This window comes from Aptenodytes patagonicus, chromosome 1, assembly GCF_965638725.1.
Source record: "Aptenodytes patagonicus chromosome 1, bAptPat1.pri.cur, whole genome shotgun sequence".
Lineage (NCBI taxonomy): Eukaryota > Metazoa > Chordata > Aves > Sphenisciformes > Spheniscidae > Aptenodytes > Aptenodytes patagonicus.
The window spans coordinates 73,188,525-73,203,383 of record NC_134949.1 but is presented as its reverse complement, the minus strand read 5'-3'; the positions used below and the strand labels follow the sequence as shown (position 1 = coordinate 73,203,383).

General features: G+C 34.4%; 1 protein-coding gene across 1 annotated transcript in view; it reads left to right on the top strand.

The window, feature by feature from the left end:
* The window catches only part of PLCZ1 (phospholipase C zeta 1), a 54,091-nt gene that overhangs the window by 10,999 nt on the left and 28,233 nt on the right, over positions 1-14,859 (top strand). The window contains exons 4-6 of the mRNA XM_076328761.1: positions 4,785-4,986; positions 6,622-6,766; positions 9,724-9,876. Of these exons, the coding sequence (XP_076184876.1) occupies positions 4,785-4,986; positions 6,622-6,766; positions 9,724-9,876 (500 nt within the window). The remainder of the gene's footprint in view (positions 1-4,784; positions 4,987-6,621; positions 6,767-9,723; positions 9,877-14,859) is intronic.

Sequence of the window (14,859 nt, the reverse complement as noted above, 5' to 3'; positions counted from 1 at the left end):
CCATAAAGAAAGAAAAATACTTTCAAAGAAATTTCAAGATAAATAAGAAAACAGAATGTAATAAACTCTAAAAAGTATAGGTATATAATGTAATTCAAGTCTTTCAAATACTCAGGTTATATCCATAATTCCTCTCTGATATGGCAGTATTTGTATATATGGCAGAGCTGGAATTTACCTTAACTGGAGGAAGGGGAAAAAACTTTTTTTTTAAATCATGTTTGGAAAAAAAGAATGTTACTAATAAATTGTATTCCAGACTATCCAAAAGGGGAGGGCAAGAAAAAAGCATTGAACTTTGTAAACAACAAGAAGCTACAAGAAGACAAATCTTTTCTTGCTTTCTATTTTTCCTTCTACACTAAATGGATATGTGTGCACACTAACTATTGCTAAAGGATCCTAATGGAGGAAAAGACTGAGGTTCCTCTACGGAAGAAATGTCAGGTCTTGAAGAAAGTATCTTTTCACTGCAGAATATTTATGGAGATGAATTCCCATTTCTTTTAAAGTAGAAGCAGAAAATATCTGTAAGTGGTCAGAAAATAATATGACTGTGCTATTCCTCAGAACTTAAAAAGCACCCTCTTCCATTTCTAACTGGTTTTGGTGTCTTCATCAGACAAAGATAAGAGAGTTCTAAAGAAGCCTGGTAGGTTTCTCCACTAGTAAGAAAAGGGTAAAGGAATAGTAGCAATAATAAAAAATTAAGCCTACCTTTATCTTAAACTCTAAAAACTACAGTATCTTCTACCAAACATCAGGTCTCTGAAAATTTATTTCAGCAGATGGTATGCCATTGATGTTCACGTGATGCTCTTTTGCATATCTCAGTTCACAGAACTGCATATGCTGCCAGAACTGTTAGTGCAAAGGCAATCTCTTCCTGCTTACAGATAAGTCTTATCATTTTACAAACTTGCTTGGAGTTTTGGTAGTTCTCCAGAAACACGATGGTGACTTTAGTTGTATGCAGTTCAAGGACAGCAACTACAGGTCCTTGAGAAAAAAATTTATAAGCCAGTGTAATGCAAGGCCCTGTAATAAACTATATAAAAATACAAATATTTTTAGCCCATTGATTAGAGGCATGAGCTGAACGTTTTACTGAAGTCAAAGAGCTTACATGGTGGCTAACAAAGTAATGTAAATTTACTTGATAATGTTTTGACTTTTAGGGGATTGTGATCATGAGCATATTTATCTAAACATGAGTTCTCTTCTTGAGAACACTGCAGTTATCTTTTATCAATGACAAGAGCAGCCAGAAAAGCATCAAAAATAATTAAGAAAATAAGCAAAACCTTGGAAAGTCAGTATTTTTCGCTAATTTAAAAGATAAATGCAAAAAAAAAAAAAGTAAGAACTGCTAGTAAATAAAAAAATACAAAAAAAAAAAGTTACTGACCCAACTTGTAATTACACAGAGAAATATATAGGGAATGAAAAATAAATTAATTGGAAATGACAACCGGATACTATTGATGAAAAGCCTTCTCTTCAAAGGAATTAAGTCTACAATTCATGTAATTCATTATAGATAAAACATACAGGATGAATGTATTCTGTTTTGAGCAACATGTAAAAAAAATTCAAAACACTTTTTAAAGACCCAGAAAGTAGAAACTTAATCCTATTGCTACAAGTATAAAACAATATAACATGTACGTGTGGATAAATCAAAAAAGTCAAGATACAACTGTCAAGAGTCATCAGGGTAACAATAAGTCATTCTGCAAATATGTTAGTTAAAAGAAAGACCAAGAAATTCTTTATCCACCTCCTAAGTACAATCAGGCGGCTAATATTATTAATGAGACCAGAGTAAGTTCACAGTCAAAAATATGGAAAAAGCAGGGTAGGACATGCTTAAATGACTTAATCGGATTAGTGAAGACAGGTTGACAAATCCATAAGTTCTTAGAAAATTGACTGTAACAAGCTTGGCTAGTACAGGTTACCTTTGAAAACACGTGGAGAATAGATGACGAACTGAAAGAGTGGGAAAGATAAAATGTAATATCTATTTTAGAATGGGAACATCCAAGGAACTACACACCAGTCAGTTACCAGAAAAAACTGGAACAAATCATGAATATGTAATCGCCTCTAAGATGGTGAGGATGAGTTTGTCAGGACATTCTATGGAGAAATAGAATCCAGTTTTCTTCTATGAGAGAGTAACAGTGCTGGTGGATAGAAGAAAAATCACACTTTTTAAGAGTCTTGCATTCTAAAAAGAAATTGAGGAAGCAGGCAAAATAACTACATGGTACATAAGCAACTCATTAGAAAATTATTCTGAGAAGTTAGACATCAGTGACTTAGAGTCAAAATGAGAGGCTACATCAATCTACGGTTTCACTGAGCATTGTGTTGGGTCCAGATTTCAATGATGTCATTGATAAGCTGGATGATGGAATAAAAATTAATTTTATTAAATTTAGATTTAATGCCAGAGCTTCAAGTATAATAGGGAACAAGATTAGAAGTCAAAGTGATCTTGGCGAATTGATGATACAGAAAAGAAGGATGGAGTTCAATAAGGAGAAGCACTACATTCCATTTAGGGCATCAAACATCAAGAAGGAAGTTCACCAGAGGGAAAGAGTTGTAGAAAAACAATGAAAATTATCAGAAGTCTAAGAAAACCTAACCGAAACAGAAAGATGCAGTGAATTGAACTTGTTTCTTCTGGAAAGCGGTGGAATGAGGGGAAGTGTAGTAGCAGTCTTCATATGTGTATAAGACTGAAAAAAAAAGGAGAGGAATAGTACAAAACAGAACAAATATTTTGGACAGCAAGGAAGTTTCAGGGTAAACATTATGGAAAACTTTCTAACAATAAGGTAACTTAGTGGTGAAATGGGATTACTAGGATATTTGTGGATTCCTCATCAATGGAATTCTTTAAGAATAGCTTCGACAGTGTCCTGGTTTCGGCAGGGATAGAATTAATTTCCTTCCTAGTAGCTGGTACAGTGTTTTGGATTTAGGATGAGAACAATGTTGATAACACACCGATGTTTTAGTTGTTGCTAAGTAGTGCTTACACTAGTCAAGGACTTTTCAGCTTCCCATGCTCTACTGACTGAGAAGGCTGGAGGTGCACAAGAAGCTGGGAGGGGGCACAGCCAGGACAGCTGACCCCAACTATCCAAAGGGATATTCCATGCCATGTGATGTCATGCTCAGCATATAAAGCTGGGGGAAGAAGGAAGGGGGGGATGTTCGGCGTTATGGTGTTTGTCTTCCCAAGTAACCATTACACGTGATGGAGCCCTGCTTTCCTGGGGATGGCTGAACACCTGCCTGCCCATGGGAAGTAGTGAATGAATTCCTTGTTCTGCTTTGCTTGCATGCGCAGCTTTTGCTTTCCCTATTAAACTGTCTTTATCTCAACCCACGAGTCTTCTCACTTGTACCCTTCCGATTCTCTCCCCCATCCCACTGGAGGGGAGTGAGCGAGCGGCTGTGTGGTCCTTAGTTGCCATCTGAGGTTAAATCACGACAGACAGACTTCTGGTAGGAATAACATTTGTATGGTTAAGGACAACAGTGTGTATGTGTATGATGTCTGGAGGGCCTTCATCCTTATTTTCTATTTCTGTTTAGCATTTTAAAACATTGCAAAGTTTTCTAGTTCAAAAAAACTTTATAATTTAGAAATAATTATTTTCTTTGTGTTACCATCATCAGAATGATTTTAATAAATCCTCATTCATATACAAAACTTGCAGTCTGTACACATACTGAAGACTGGTGATTGCAACTCTAACCTGCAAATTGTGATTCTTATAGCTGTATTGAGAATTAACAGGTCAGACAAGTGTTTTGGGTTTTGGTTTTGGTTTTTTTTGTCAAAAGTTTGTACACATTGATGTCTTTAAGTTATCATTAACAGAAAGTAACCTTGGATTACTTACTGCTTAATTATCACTAGCCTACTATGATGACAAAAATAAGGTTATTTTGCAGCCAGAACTGGGCAAAATCCCTGACTAATTCAAACTAGTTTATGTTTTGAAGCAAAGCTGACTTCTGAGATTATATAATTTGCAAAATTATTACATTTGAAGCATGACATCAGAGCAGCAGTTGGCAGTATGATGGATCTGTTTGTCATCAAATCAGTTAAAAACAAAACAAATGGGATGAGTATTACTGGTATGGAGGCAATTAGCACATTTTGTTATAGATGAAGTAATATAATAAGCTTGATTTGCAAGTCATCTTTGTGGGGAGTCGTTTATTCTGTTAAGATGCTATTTTTATTTCAAATACTTCTAATTTAAACATTGTTTCATCACTATTTATTTGGAATTTTCCACCACTGAGGAAGGTATTTAGTGCTAGGAAACATAGTTTCTGCAAGATTATTTTGACAGTCTCCAACTGACATTTTGGAGAACAATTCCTGTTCTTTCTGCAGAGAAAAGAAGATTCTCTTTGTGCATTGACTGGCATATTACTTTCCAAAACTAAACAACAACAAATATTTTCTTTTGTATTTAATTAGGACTACTGCAAACTCTTCTTTCTGGTGTCCACAGAAGAATAAAAATGTCTCATGATTTTGAACCACAGCAATTCATCTCCAGAATTGCACACATCTGTTGTTTGTGTTTATATTGTTTGTTATGAATTTTAAAATTGCAGTAAAGTGTTATGCTGTATAACCTTTAGCAATGTTTGGAACAGGATATCAAAAATCACGGAAATACATAGATATAACCATCAGTTTAGCTTCACACCAGATACTTTTTCCTTTCTTTTTTGTTCAGTGAGGAAAAGAAGGCAGATGTCATTTGAAGGATTTATAAGGTACATGAGCTCAGAAGACTGTTCGATCTTTAAAAACGATCACAGGACCATCTACCAAGATATGAACCACCCATTATGTGACTATTTTATTTCATCTTCTCACAACACCTACTTGATATCCGACCAACTAATAGGGCCCAGTCATTTATGGGGATATACCAGGTACTTAGATACTGTTTTTTAATATTTTAAACATTCTTTGTTTTTTTTTAATGAATACTAAGTCACATATAATCCTGCTTGGCAATAAGGAACAAAACCATCACAGATACAAGTAGAAAATGCGAGAGTGGTATTTTATTTTGTGTGCACACTTTTCAATATATTTGCCAAGCCATCTGTTCATAGTCTGGAAACAATCTATTTTTTTACTTACATCTCAAAAAATCTACCTCGCAGCAAATGAAGTCTATAGTATGCTGCACAGTATACGATTAAATCAGTTTTTAATCTCAACATGCCAAGCAAAAATAAATAACTCCCTGAAATAAATGTAAAATTCCTGGGTAAACTCTAATCTGATCAATATACAGGACGTAAGGGCACAGTACGGTGGAGTATGTCGAGGATATCTGTGATCAGTGTATGTTGCAATGTGGTCAATTTAGAAACAACAACAACGAAAAAAAAAAGTGGGCACTCTAGTAGCCAGGAGGGAGAAGAAACTTTGTCTTTGAATGTGCATCACATGACTCCAAGAGGAGAAGGAAACCAGGATGCCTTATTGCCAAGACGCATTTAGAAGAAATGATCAGGGAGGGAGAAAATGGGTTATGTAATAAAGGCAATACAGAGGGGGACAGAAAGTATGAAGAATGTGGAAGACAGATGTCCAGCATTCCGACTACTTTGTACGACTTTAGTGAAGTGAAAGCAGTTGGAACCATCGTCTATCTGAACTTTTTTGTTTTGGTTGTTCTCTGGATATTCTATAATGGCTTGCAATCATCAGAAACACTAGTGAATTTCTTTCTAACAGTATTTAAAATGATATGACATTAATACTGCATTGCTTAAAATAATTGCAAAGAGGATATAAACCCCCCTGTCTTCCTCTTTATCTACTATTTCTGTAAGGAAAATATGAAATGCTAAAATAAGCTAGAAGCATCTTTGAGATATCGTTAGCATGTAAAGGGCAGCATGTAAAAGACAGATTGGTAATTAGGTAAAATAGTCTACAAGAAATGTTTAAATTAGTAACAAGCCAAATATTAGAAACCTAAGACCTTTAAGGGGTGCCATTAACATATTAAAAATTAAAACACAGTAAATTTAAGGCATCCGAGAAACTTTAGCACTGCCTCTTAGAAATAAGGTGGGGGAAAAACAACTGAATTATGTAAAGACCAAGCACAACCTGATTATGTAAGTGCGATGCTGCTATTTTTAAGTATAATGATTCTCAAACTTACAGACAAATCCTGGAATAGTAATAAAAAAGACCCTTTCAAACATTTCTTCTATTTTAAGCAACAATTTGCCATCACTCCAAAATTCTTTTATTTAAATCTTTGACCCCCGTTTTTAGTCTCTTAATGAAGGTTATTCAGATAATCCATGTTACTCCTTAATGTTCTAATAAAGTTTATTACCTAACATGCCTAAGATAAACAACAGAAACTATAGCTCTGTCTCATATCTGCATAATTCTATAGGATTTCTTTTCTTTTGTGATGAAAAAGTAGTTTTTTTGTAATTATTCAATGTGCTTGTAATCAGAAATACAGCAACTTGTATAAGAAAGTGTGGTATCTTTCTTTTAACTGTAAAATTGTTTCTCTTGTTCTTTTGAAGTGCTCTCTTAAAAGGATGTCGTTGCCTGGAAATTGACTGCTGGGATGGCTCAAACAATCAACCTGTTGTGTATCACGGTCATACTTTAACGAGCAAAATTCCATTTCGTTCTGTAATTCAAGTGATAGACAAGTATGCATTTGTGGTATGTATATATATATACATGTTGGTTAAAATGTGATGGTGGCTTTAACAAAACCCATGGACATGGTTATTGTCAGTGATTCTCTAGGGTAAAAAATTAGGAAACAGACAGTGCTTGGGGCAAGAGGGCATTGTTGAAATAAACTATGGGAAAATTGTGCTATCTGTTCTTAATATCTTTTTAAATTTTATTTAAGGGACAGTAAACATATTTTGCTGAAAATGATTATAAACCAAACTTGGTGCAAGGAATTCAGAAGGTCTTACTCAGCTTGCTAGGTGGAATTCTCACCTGAGGTCATTTAAGCAAGGACTGAATATAAAGTGAGAACCATTTCAGAATCAGTCTGATGTTTTACTCCTTCTTTATACCTTTTCATTTTTTTACTTCACTTATTCTTCTGTTGCTATCAGTCTGTCTTATATCCTATGCTTGAATTTACGAAATAGAGAAAAATGTTAGATTATAGCTCAGTTTGAGACTTACTGTGTTTTCCATTTCCTCTCTTTTTATTTTGAATTCAAGGCCTGATAAAGGTCAATCACCTGACAAAGGTGTTGTCAGACAACTCATTAGGGCAATGTCCCTTCTGCCTCTCTCTGGCAAAGCAGCAAAAGCTGGAGAGCTTCTGGCTCTCTCTCAGTTTTTTTGTATAGGTTTCTTGCAAAACTCCTGCTCAAATGAAGTCCTGAATGACTATTAAGATAACGCTTGTATTCAGTCCAGCATTATCTGTGTGAATATATACACCTATGACCATTCATTTATATGGATTTTTATACATATATATTTATAGCCTTCTCAGAGTTAAGCAAATTTTTTTAATTTGCTTAATTTAATTTGCTTTTAATTTAATAATATTAAGCAAATATTTTTTCTGTTCTAATTTCTATATAAAATTTAATGTCTCTGATTTTAAAAGATAGTGAAAACAAAAATATGGTTTTATGTTATTGTTCTTCACAACCCGCTAGATATAACTCACCTGTTTTTGCTAATACAGAGCATATTGTACATAACTATAATACAAACTTCATTTAACAGGCGCAAGTTACAATAAGATGATAAAATCACAACAATAGGCAATGGTTCCTACTAGCTGTCTATCCAGGCTAAGGTGTGCTTCTATTAGTGGTCAATAGTAAATGCTCAGGGGAAAAGGGTAGAAACAGGGTAAACATAAAATGGTACTTCCCTTAGAAATTGACAGTTTAGGTCCTGCCCAAGCAAAGATTTTATTCAGAGTATTTGTTTTTAGTAGCCACCAGTATTATTGGCAACTTATGAGATTTATTTACACAGTCTAAATGGACATGTCTCATTTGAGCTATTCTCTAATTTTTACTCCATTTCCCATGTTTCACCTGTCTTGCTTGAGTACTGTGATGAGTAAAGTGTAAAGAGTCCCAAGAAATGTTTGTGATATAAAAAAAATATGCATAGCTTGTTCATGTGAAGGACATGATTTCTGAGCAAATTTTAAGGATACTGTCAACTTGAAATGTAGTCAATTAAAATCTGTCATAAATTAAAGCAAAAGACATTTAATCCTGGTTTACTTTGTCAATTGCAATTGTAGAATCTGATTTTACCTTTTAAAAACAAAACAAAACAATTTTCTCTTTTCATAACAAAACTGTTAAACAATTGAGGAAATTCTGTACACAAAACAAACACTCTCCCCCACAAAACAGAGAAATATTTTAAATCTGTATCACTTACAGTAAACCGGTGGCTATAATTAATATTTAGCTGAAAGACAATTTTGCCTTATTTATCATTGTTTTTTCATTGTCCTTTAAAATAGATGCCAGCCACTAAAGGAGCTGTCACTAAAATGTGTCAGATGTAAATTTAAAGGTACACAATTATGTCAAAGCTTCCAAGTTCTTCCCATAGGTACAAGAAAATTGCAATAATTTTGTTTTCTATTTTTCTTTTCCCTTATTTCCCCTTATTGAAGTTATTCTTCACAAAACTTAGCCATTATTTCTAAAAAATTAATCTACCCAATATGACAATTCCCTGTTTGGATGACTTAGTCAACAGAATTTCAGAGCAGTTGTGATATAACCTTTAGGTGCAAAAGAAAGAGCTTCTTGGGAATAACGATATTAGGTCTGAAGAGGTGAAGATTTCTTTAATTTTGAAAAACACCAAAATGGTCAACATTGATGTTTTTAGAATTTGGAATGGTTTAAGTCTCCTTTGAAATTAACCTAAATAATTTTTTATGCTTTAGTGTGTCTAGGAGGTTTTACCCATCCTCCGTTTTTGGCAGATGACATTATAATTCCTCTTTTTTCTTTGTAAGTTCATTTGTTGAGAAACACTGTTTCAGACACACAGTAGCCAGTGTATCATTCTTTAGAAGCTCTATGTGTCAGCTGAGCCATTACCTCTGTCAGAAATTCTGCTTTTTGCTTCCAGGTTGTAGTCTGCCCTGTGCAATTGAATCAGCCTGATTTTTGGCTGATTTAATACTTATTTTCTCTCTACTTTCTTTACATCCAATATTAATCAGTATGTTAAATGCCTCTGATAAATTATTTTCTATGGATTATTGGACAAATACACTTCAATATGCGCTTTCCAAAGATTAGCACAGATATTACCTGGTTTCTCTAATGAAGTATTGTGTCCTTCTTAACTGGTCTTCATTTGATTTCCCTAGTTGTTTTTTTTTTTTCATCTCTGTATATGTCTAGCCCTGTTTTAACCCCCCTTAACTTTCTGAGGATGCATTTTTTTCTCTTCAATTGTGCTTTCTCTTTTCCGTAAATATTGTGAGCTTTTTTTATTGTGTTACTAAGCTGAAACAACTGACTTATATTCTGAAAGTTTTGAAAATAAAGGAAAATACAGATTACCAAGGGGACTTTTGTAAGATATTTTGGGAAATCAAGTAGTCCTCTTTTTATTTATTAATAATAAAAGCCTTTAAATTATATTTACAGGCATCTGACTATCCAGTTGTACTGTCTTTGGAGAACCACTGCAGCCCTAAGCAACAGGAAGTAATGGCAGACTATTTAGAAAGTATTCTAGGTGACAAACTTCTTACTTCAACAATTGGTGATACAGTGACGACTCAGCTACCTTCTCCTGAGGTAATAACATTGCATTTTTCTCTGTGATAGGGGAAAAAAAATGGGTTAGGCTTTTTTTTTTAAAAAAAATCTTCCCAAATGGAATTTATGAAACTGCTTATCTGGTGTCTGAAATAGACTTCAGCTGGCAACAAAAAATAATTACAAACAAAAAAAAAAACAACACAGAAAAGATAAAGAAAACATAAAAAGCAAAAATGAATCATGTGGACTGATATGGAACTTTTTATTTAAAGGAAAACTGTTTGCAGTACAATGTTGAAGCATGTATTTGTTAAAAGCTAACATACTAACATTTTTGCAAAGCCTTACATCTTGCAGTTCACATCAATCCAACTTTTGGTGCTTTGGATGCATTAAAAGTTTTATTTTATTTTATATACAAATAGATGTGGGTTGCAGTTTATTTTATATGGAAACATGGCAACTGTAGTAATGTCTTGTTATTTTGAACCATACTTACTAACACTGAATAAACCTGCATATCAAAAAATTGAGTAGTGACACCGAAATTACTCTGATTTTTTTAAAGTAAACTATTACTTAATATGAATTAAGTTATCATAGTATGGTTCATCTACAGTAGTCCTATGTTGGAGATGTGATAGTCTAAACACAGAAAAGAGCATCTGACGTTAAAGAGGGCAGATTTATACACAGGGAATGACTTGCCAAAAATTGTAGAAATAAGTACTACTGAATCCGAACTCTGAATCTGAGACCTATGCAAACACCTGATTAATTTCATTTTTGAAATTTCAAGTTATTGAAACATTGTGTTACAATGAACAGCTTCAAAGTGTCTGTTGACCTGTAAAGTGAACATTTTAAGGTTAAACCGAACAATTCTCCTCCCCTCCCCTCCCCTCCTCTCCTCTCTTCCTTTTCTCTGAAATGAGGCTTATGGTGTTTTAGTTTTAAAAGAGGAAACAAAGTATAACTTTTTAAACAACATTATGCTTTGAACAAAAATTAAAAAATCTTCACTTTAAACATGTTAGTGTATCTGTTTTCTGCTAATTTATTTTTTGTTCCTTAGGTTGAAAGAATTTCTTGAAATTTAAACATGTTATTGAAATGGAAAAATGAATCTACATTTTTTGTTAATAACAATGTTGATGGAACTATTTCATCGAGTTCTGTTACTGCAAAAACATTCTCTCTTTCTCAGTGTGTTTCTCCCTAAGGCAGTGTTTCTCAGCTGGTGGCTTGAGACCCCTGGGATATGAAGTCAGAAAAGGCAATTAGATGGGTGTTGAAAATTTTATTGCAAACTAAAACAAATAAATTCCCATTGTTCCAGTCTTTGAACATAATTTTCTTTCAAGGACAAAAGATTTTTTTTTAATCTCTTGTAACATGAATACATGCCTACATAATTTAGGCTTGTCACTGTTATCAGTGATATATCAGATGTATTTCATACCTTTTTTTTTTTACAGTAACTGAAAAAGGAACAATGCAAATGAAAATGCGGGGAGGAAACACTGTCATAAGGAAAGACAACACACAAAAAGATGAATTTTTGTAAAGGATTTGTTATGGAAAAACATTTTTGAAGTGGTGTGTCCAAAAGACTTGCTAAAGTATTACCATACTGTTATATTTTCATAGCAATGTTATCATAAATATATTTAACACATCTTAATAAATTTCTCAGTAAGCCAATGTATTTTTTTTAGATTGTAGCATTATTTTTTTTATATCACACTGTCCAAAATCACTTTGCAACCTTGAAAACTGTTCTGTAAATTAGAAAAAAATATAAACTGTATTAACCATGAGGGTTTGTTTTAAAGCTTCTCAAAGCATAGCTGCATTCAATCTAATAGATGTCCAAGGATCATATGTCCTCTGTAGCAAACACAAAATGAGTTTACTGCATCTGAATCATGGAGTCACTGAATAACATACTTAAAAATATTACTTTCTATGAGATATGTCCCTTACCATATGTTTACTGTGATACAGGGAATTCATACTTCATATTTCCATAGCTTAGAGTTTTCATAAGTCAGCTCTGTAGAATTTTTGCCTGGAAATGCATTGCTGGGTTCCATACTTATTCCTCACTTAAATATATGCTGTTCAGGTGAGATTCTTTCTATTGAACTTTTAACCTTTTAAAGTTATGTGAGATGTATTCCACATCTATGTAAGATGTAAGAGTTACCTAAATAATACCACGGTCCTCAGCTGATTTACAGAAGTGTGAATTTAATAAATCATTATGTTGAAAAAGAACAAGGATTAAGATCATCTCCATTTCTCTTAGCTGCTCTGATCAAGCACGTAAGAAAAATCATTAGGATTTTATTTTGCAGTGGAAATATGTAGTTATGACTGAATTTGCAAATAGAGTAGTAAGCTTGACTATTGGCTGGCATCTTTTTGAAGAACCACTTTCGGGCCATGTTCAAAAGGGGTTTAGTGGCATCACATCCTTAAAGCTTGGGACCTTGTGCATATTCAAGGCCTCGGTAAATTCAATATCATTTGAGTGAGCCAGATGCTGAACTTAGTCTTAAGCCTGCTTTGCTTAAGCAGTTCAAAAGAGATGTTACAGAACCATAAATGTTTAATTTAAAATGCTGTTCATGAGAAAGATTATCAGTTAGTGTAAAAAAAAAAAAAAATAGTTGTCACCTATATAATTTACCGTTCCACTTTTTTCAAGACAGAGCACTAGCAAGAATAGGGAAGAAGCCATTGCATCTGTTATGATTCTGTAAGAACCCAACTGATAAAGCCATCCCAGGAAGAAAATTGTATCAGAAGTGTTAACACCAGTAACAGAGTAAAGGCGTTGTTCTTTAAACATGACAGTCTTCTGATTTCTAATATAAGTCTAATAAAATATAGTAAGTGTCAGGATGATTACAGTTCATTGTAATTGCTCAGATACGAGATTGGTTCAACAGAATGGTAAGCGTTCATTGGCATGGCTCAAGCACAGTAACTACATTTGCTCAGAGGCTGATACAACTGATAGCCTGATAACGCATTTTGAAAAAAAATTTCTATGAATAATGCACTCAAAGGAATTGGTGTACCTGCCTACAGGAGTACTTTTACTAGCAAAATTCTTATCAGATAACTGTATCTATCCATATTATATTCATATGCAACAAAAAGGGAAAGCTTTGAAATCAGTTTCCTTTTTGAAACTTTCCTGTTTCAAACACAGTCACTGTTTTCCCAGAATAGTCACTGTTTTCCCAGAATGCACCAGTCTGGGTGAACCAAGTACCACAGTCTTGGACATCTAGATATAACATTTGAGTGTATGTCTAAGGGATTCATATTGCTACTGCACTTTTTTCCTTTCTCTGTAAAAACCTGTCTCACTGAGAAACTTTCAAAACTTGGTTGTACCTGATGGTCTATAATCTCTGACAACTAGCTTCTTACTGACTGTCTGTAAACGTCTGACAAAAGGGTAATAGCCTGATTAACCTGTGGCTATGTGATTCAGTTTTCAGTTTAACCATCTCCAATTTTTCCTCTCCCATATCTTTATAGGGTTTTATAGTCTTATTTTCTTGTTATTGAAAAAGTAGGACATGAAGATTTTTACTCAGAAATTCAAGATCAAGACTGCTTTAGCATATCTAATTCTGTTGCTTCAGTGGTGAGATTCATTCCTTTTTTTTTTTGACCTACAAGTCACATATGCAAATGTCCTGACCAAGTCTTTGCATCAGAAATATCTTTTCTTCTTAACAAGTCAAAAACATTTCCAGTCCACTGTTTTGTTTTTCAATCTGTCTGTGGCATCTATTCTTTACAAAAATGAGAAGAGAGATGTTGAAAATGTAGCATGCCTTGGTGATGACCTCAAAAATAAGAAAATCAGTATTGTTTATCATAAAATTTCTGGACTCTCTAGGCTGGGCTCAGACTTTTCTCAGTGGTGCACAGTGAAACAGCTAGAGGCAGTGGGAACAAAGTGAAATACAAGAAATTGCATTTAAACATGAGAAAAAGAATTTTTACTGGGAGAGTGGTCAGGCACTGGAGCAGGTTGCCCGGAGAGATTATGGAGTCTCCATCTTGGAGATACTCAAAACCTGACTGGACACAGCCCTAACTCTTATTGACTCTGCTTTGAACAAGTGGGTTGGACTAGGTGGTCTCCAGGTGTCCCTTCCAAACTCAGCCATTCTGTTCTTACATGATATGGCTTCCTGGTTTGACCTTGGACCTGCCTCATGACTTGTCTGGCAGTCACAGGACTGCTTCCTGAACTTGCCTACCATCACCAGACCTGCTCTACTTGTCTTACTCTTGCCCTAGTTGGTGAGGTCATTGCCCCATGCCTGCCCTGCTGTCACCCTCAGCTCCTGAGTCACCTTGTGCAGCGGCTGGCCCTTGCTACTCTCTGTCTCTGAGTTGCAGATTCTTGCACCATGAGCAGCAGGTTGGTTAACAGTGTTATTTGCAACATATTTGCAGATCAGTTACACCCCATTTTTTTGCCTTAAAAGTCTCTAAGAAATGCAAAATCATCTACACTAGAACATTCTCCAGGACTACTGTCAGATATCTTTTTGATTGCATGGTTGGGAAAGTCTATGTGTGTGTTTATATTTCTCTCATGTCTGATGGAGTCCTCAGGTAAAACAGGACAAGGCATTGCCAGCTAAGGGTCCTGTTTTTCAATGGGATCTAACCTTACTGCCAACAGTTGTAACAGGTCAAGCCTCTGAGACGTTAGTAAATTGATCTCTTTATCTTTGAAGTTTGGTTCCTGAGTGGGACTCTTTCTGGTAGAAGAATGAGAAATAATACCTTGCAAAATTATTTTTAAGGACAATGTTTCTTAGAACACCTACACTTTTACCCAGGATTGTGTCAGGTTTTCACTTCATCCAGAAAATTAGTCTGCCATTGTCACACCTCCCAATTTCCTTCTTTAGGCATGTTTTGCTGCTTTGTATTTTTAATAAAAGGACATTTAGAAAGATTCTCTCATGTATTTTG